This window comes from Nicotiana sylvestris, chromosome 12 (genome assembly GCF_000393655.2).
Source record: "Nicotiana sylvestris chromosome 12, ASM39365v2, whole genome shotgun sequence".
NCBI lineage: Eukaryota > Viridiplantae > Streptophyta > Magnoliopsida > Solanales > Solanaceae > Nicotiana > Nicotiana sylvestris.
This window is the reverse complement of record NC_091068.1, coordinates 16622503-16629056: the sequence shown is the minus strand read 5'-3', so window position 1 is coordinate 16629056 and position 6554 is coordinate 16622503. Positions and strand designations below refer to the sequence as shown.

Here is a 6554-nt window from a genome sequence, read left to right as displayed (position 1 = left end):
TTAAAACACTGTAGCTAGATTTGAATAAAACGAAATTCTTTTAAAATAAATGTAATATATAGGGTACACGTCTATGTTTATCTAAATAACAAAAAAGAGTTTACAAAACCAAATAAAAGTTTACTTACATATATAATAAAGTAAACATACATGCTAGAGAAAGAAACATCACAAAATCAGTCAATATTAAAAAAAAAGTTGTTTCTTTGTTCTTCTCGAAGAATATTTGTTTCAAGAGTCAATTTGCATAAATGGACATCAAACAAATAACAAAAATTTAGTTATACAATTGCTATCATTAATTTCAGTTTAGCACATTCAAGGAATTGAAGGGTATAAGTTGAAATCCCTTTATTTAGCTATAGTCGGGCCAATATTGCAAGGGTATAATATTCTTTTCGTTGAAAAATATTAGTTTTGAATCATTAGATTATGTGAGTTTTTTTTTTCAAACTCAACAAGAGAGAAATTGGTTTCTAATTAATAGTTTCTATAGCGACTTTTAAGTGTAACAAAGAATATATAAAAAGAAAAAATTGGTATGACGTGATTTTTTTTTTTAAAATGCAAACAAATTATTTCGAAATCTTTACTTTTTTTTAATTCAAAAATAATAAAAGATCAGATATTTTTTAACATTAGTAGAGAGTTTTAAAATTATTATAATAGAAATTATATCATGGATAAACTCAAAAAACAGAAATCTTATGGAATATTTACATAATATCCGGCTATATTTATTGCTTACTTTTTATAGCTAATATAAATATATGATATACTAATAACACACGATTATACACATATTATATATGGATTATATATAAATTACACATCATTCAATTTTTAAATTTAAGTGGTCGGGTGAGCACCTATTTAAGCTGATTAGATAAAGCCAAAAGAAAAATATGAAATAATTTCAACCAAAGACTAAAAATATAATTAAAGTTCATATGTAGACAATTTTTATTAAAACTCATCCTTTTATAGTGAAATAAATTAATTTTTTGTAACAAAAGAAATAATGACATAAAAAATAAGATAAAAGAAAATAAATATTAAAAAAAAATGTTAGAAAGATCTAAAAACGAGAAATAAAGATGACAACAAATTTCTTCTTATGTTTCATCTTTGTTGAGAATAAAAATTTTGAAAGTTAATCTCATTGATTTCAAATATTTTTTTTTTTCAACTCAAATACATAGATTATAAATAAGGATATCTTAGAATATTTTTTTTAATTTACATTATGTGTCATTTTAAAAAAAAATCACTATTACTAACAAACTAATATGATATTCGAATTTGAATCGGAATGCACTTTGAGTAGTTTGCATTGAGCTTAAGCCAATTATGGTGTCGAAAAATAAACTACTCGACAATTCAACTAATTTAACATTTGATGATTAAAAGAACAAAATTTTTGTATGATTTAAATATTTGATATGATTAGTGTCTGCACATCCGCACGAGTACTAATACTAGTAAACAATAATAATTGTTCCATGGTTATTCGAAAATAGAGGTAAATTTACTAATTTACTAATATAAACAAGGAAGAGTTTGCAAAAGGGTGAACAACTAGATCAAAGGGCAAAATATTTATTTATTTAGTTTTAGATATAACCATTTAGTATTTAGAACCATTGATTCGACTAATTTGAATTTCCGCATCATAAATTTCTAGAGATCGAATTCTAAATTCATCTTATCAATCCTAGCACGACCTTGATGTTTATGATATTTAATAACAAATCATTTAAATATTTAAAATATAAAAAGATTTCCACATAATAATTTTCTATACTTTATATCTGTAAATTTTACTTTTAAAGAGTTTAATCCTAATTCATAATATTAAAAAAAAGAAAAAGTTAAATGATTTATCTTTGACTTGGGCTTGTCTCATGAAATTGGATCATGGATAGGGGAGAAATTCAAAAATAGCCAGATTTACAACTCGTCGTTCAAAAATAGCCCAGTTTCAAAAGTAATCGAAATTTAGCCACTTTTCATGTAAAGATAAATTTGAGCGAAAATACTGTTCAAAATCCAGAAAATACGCCAGTATATTATACTGGAGTTCCAGCATAAGTATGCTTGAACTCCAACATATTATACTGGAGTTCCAGGATAACTGTGCTGGAAATATGCTGGAGTTCCAGCATAAGTACACTAGAACTCCAGCATAATATACTGGAGTTCCAGCAAGTATAATTGTCCCGTATAATATACTGGAGTTTGGAGCACCGGTGCTCCAGTCTCCAGTATATTATACTGGAGTCAGCAAAGTATACCGGTCCAGCATAATATGTTGGAGTTCATACACAGGTGTACCGAACTCCAGCATATTATACTGGACCGGTCTCTGATACAGCAAAAAAAGTGGCTATTTTTCATTGACTTCGTAAACGCTGGCTATTTTTGAATGATCAGTCTGAAAACTGACTATACCGTGATATTTTTACTGGATACAATATGCCACATGTACCAACATTACTTCTTTCCACTTCTTTATTCTATTGCTGAGCCGATGATCTTTCGGAAGCCGTCTCTTTACCTTTACAAGGTAGGGATAAGGACTGCGTACATACTATCCTCCCCAAACTCGTACTGGATATATTATTGTTGTTATACTCTATTACAAATGTAAGGTCACAAATGTTGTTGCTCAAAATTTAGCAGTTTCTGGTACATGTATATTATGACTTGATTGACAGGAGAAATTCGGATAATATATTTGTATATATCAAGAACAAATGGGATTATCAAAATGGATGTAGGTCTAGGAGGAAATTGACACGGTGGATAGATTTCCACTTTGATAATGATCCCAAGATAAAATTGCTTAAGTTGGAAGTTTGATCCCGAATTATATTCTTGTATTTCCTAAAATCTCCTTGTTAGAATTTTTGATTCTGTCGCATCAAATATGTTGTCACTTGCCAAAGCACCTAGGACCATATTTTACCCTGTATATAGGAATATAATTTTTCGGCAAAAGATGTTCAGTTGACTACAGAAAGATATTTTGATTTGATTGAGTAGCGCCTTCGTGTAACATGCTATGATCTTAAGACTCTTACAAGGTAGCGAAGAGTTTCACACGCTTAATTCATACTCTACTGCAGTTAGAAGAATTGGCCATAGAAAGTACAAGAGACAATAAATAGAGAGTGGAAGTGGGGGAGTCATGTAATTTGTAGGCAAATTGCCTAAATTGTGGTTATGCAAATTCAAGATGTAGAGTACTTGCCCAAATTTCATTAAAGAGCTCAAGAATCCATGTTCCTAAAAAGAACAATACTGGCCGTGGTATCACCTGGTTAGTAGGTCAACTTATTCTCTGGCCAAATATTACTAAGTTTAAGGAAAGAATTATAAGGCCTAACAGTAGTGCTGATACTAACAAAGATCATTAAACGGCTAGAACTTTTGGAACACATAATTCAACAGCAATTGCCACTACATTAGTCTGTTCAAAATAAGAAATGAAATTAAACCCTCCTACAATTATCTCACGGTTAACTCCTACTTATTCCTCATAACTCATTCTCTCTACGAGTCTGCAGCAACAGCAACTACAGCTTCTGGCATGGAAAAGATTTTCACAGGTGAAGTCTGGGTCTTGAGTGGAAGGCGGGGAGAACCAGCTAGCTTATTCTCCTTCTGAATCCCAGAACTCACGATATCAAGCACTTTCCGCACTTCATTTGCCAGCTCTATGATGTAATCATCTTCATGACCAATATCATACAAAGCCTTCTCCATCTTGAATATGTATTCTCTGTTGTTACCACATGGACCATGAGCAGTTGCAATTTGCCTGCAGCGGGATACAGAACTTAGCTAAGGCTTAAGAAGTTGTAACTCAGATTTAAGGAAAATTGATCTTTACGTACCAGGCCATCTCTTCTAACGGGGCAGGTCCTAGATAGTACTTATTATTCACCTTGTCAGGAGTGGATGTAAACCTGAAATGAAAAATTGGAACAATCAACTCAATGCACTTTTGGTCCAACCTTATGTTTCTATTAATTATTAGAAGTTTTTTGCGCTAAACTAGGTCGTTCGAGAGGAGAAAGCCGGAGAGCAGACAAAGAACTTACACTATTACTCCAGTTAAAAGTGGATGGTCAGAGTCTTCTTCCTGACAGAGAAGAAAGAAAACATAGTGAGGAAAGGAACATGTTCTCGCTTTACAGTTGCATTAATTCCCTACAAACTTATCATTGTGAGCTCCAATCAGAACTCGAAAACTTTATGCGCTTACCTTGAAGAAGTCTACTAAGGTCTTACTATCATACTCGCACTCTCTTCTTTCCAGATACTGTAAAGTATAGATTAAAGAATCAACATCAGAGACTAGAACGGCAAGTGATAAGAGAGGATACACAGAGAAAATAAAGCCCGAGTCCCCAAGAAGAAAAATGGAACAACATTGACCACATACGATAAATCATTATAGAATAGTTGACATACCTCCATTGCCTTCTTTTCCTTTTCAGGACTTCCTCGCACACAATAAGCAGCACCCCACTGAAAGAAAATGCAGATATATTAGTAAAATTGACACAAGCAATGACAATAATATTTTGGGAAAGGAAAAAACCAGAAGATTCAATATCAACATACTATAGCATTAACCACAATAATAGTCTCCATCAATGAGAGTGGGATTATACTAGTAATTTTATTAAGAGCTAGCCTTTGTTCTAACCATGTGACGATGCAACATAACTGCATAATACATAGTGATTGGTTTGTCGAAAAGACTAAACTACAGAATCAATGAGAACAAAGGAACATGTCTATAGAACAGCCACTTACGCAAATAGCTCCTTCAGATTCTTCCAAGGTACAAGTTCTTGCAGGGTGTTCAGGTGTACCTCTGTGATCAATGCAAGCTGATACAGTCACACATAAATACTATTAAAATCAAATTAAGTATTAACAATCTATGAAGAAATATCAACCATTACAGAATGAATAAGACTCAGTATAAGAGCAACATACCAAGATCGAAAACACGCTTGTAATCCTTGATGTAACCTATCACTTTCTCGTCGTACTCAAATCCTGGATTCCATACCAAGGAGCCATAGCCAAAAATCCAGAAAACCATGATTGTGAAAGCTTCCTGAAGCTAAGAGCTGCACCATGAACGATAACACGGGTTATTAAATATTCACATATGCAAAAATAGAATTTTTTTATAACTGAGAAATCCCCAAGGGCTAGTGGCTACGGATAATGGGCCACACCTCTACCCGTTCCTACTTAGATACCGGGCTTTTATCTGTTGCAAGGTTCGAACATGTGACAACTGACATGTAACAAACACATCAGACATTACGCTCTCTTACCACTAGACAAAAGTCCTAGACCCCGCAATAATAAGTATACAAGCAAAAAGTTCAATTTTTTTTCCAAATATTACCTCTGTCCCTATTAGAGAAAAAGAAATTACTTCAGAGCAGGACAAAATACAATTAGCAAAATACAACTGTATTTGGTTCTTTTCTATTTGTCTCATTGTGTAATGTACCAAACCAAAAAGGTTAAAGGGGCCTCTTATGGAAACAAAAATAGCTACTTTATTATCCAAAACAAATGATAGTTAGTATTTATTTTCCATTTAACAGTGTAAGAATCTATTTTCCAAAATAAACTTTTCAAAGCCAAATCCAATATCACAAATTGTATTAAAAAGAACTATTTTCCAATAAAAAGCTAGACAAATCTATGCTAGTAAAAGCATTAACCCACAATGTACAAGCACAGCCCACCGTACAAGCTTTAAGGCACAACATACAAGTTTTTCAGCACAATGTACAAGCATTAAACAGACACCGATAAACCCTAAATAAAGGGGGAAAATCATAAAATTAAAACCAAAAAGTATGAAAATATTGCTAAATATCAGAAAATGGGTTAAAATAGAAGAAAAAATAACGAAAAAGACGAATACAGAAAAATGGAGATCAAGCACAAACTTACCAAAATAAGTTTAATATTCAAAATGGATCAATGCCAATGCCTTTATATTCACCTCAGAAATCTTTTTTTCTGAAAATGAATGAATTTGAGGAGAGAGAAAATGGAATAATAGGAGGATTTTGAAAGAACAGAAACCCTAGAGAGAGAGAGAGAGGACAGAGAAACAACGATGTTTGTTTCTTTCTCTCTTTCTCTAAGGTTTACGAGGAAGGAGGAGGAGGAACGGCTTTGTCCGAAAATTAAGTATTTATAGCCTGAAAAACCAGAAGGATAACGCGTAAAAAATTAATTTAATTCTTTTTGTATGTAGACAACATATGGATGTGTGTGCATGAACGTGATTGCATGTGTCTTATTTTCATGGGTAATTGCACATGTTTCCCTTAGATTTTTCTTCTCGAGTAATTTTCTTACTCTTCGTTTCGTATTAAATGAAGTGATTTCCTTTTTAGTCTGTTCCAAAATAAATGATATATTTCTATTTGAAAATAATTAAACTTTAAAATCTTTCGTTTTACTCATTTACTCTTAATGAGAAGCTTTTATAGCCACACAAA

The 6554-nt window shown here is 32.1% G+C and overlaps 1 protein-coding gene across 1 annotated transcript; it reads right to left on the bottom strand.

The window, feature by feature from the left end:
• Positions 1 to 3397: 3397 nt before the first annotated feature.
• Positions 3398 to 6248, bottom strand: LOC104246856 (gamma-glutamylcyclotransferase 2-1-like). The gene is made up of 8 exons (XM_009802751.2): positions 5998 to 6248; positions 5014 to 5150; positions 4828 to 4904; positions 4480 to 4536; positions 4271 to 4327; positions 4107 to 4147; positions 3900 to 3971; positions 3398 to 3823 (listed from the first exon to the last, which is right to left on the bottom strand). Exons 2-8 carry the CDS (start codon positions 5120 to 5122, stop codon positions 3556 to 3558), a joined length of 681 nt encoding a protein of 226 aa, XP_009801053.1. The 5' UTR covers positions 5123 to 5150; positions 5998 to 6248; the 3' UTR covers positions 3398 to 3555.
• Positions 6249 to 6554: the final 306 nt, after the last annotated feature.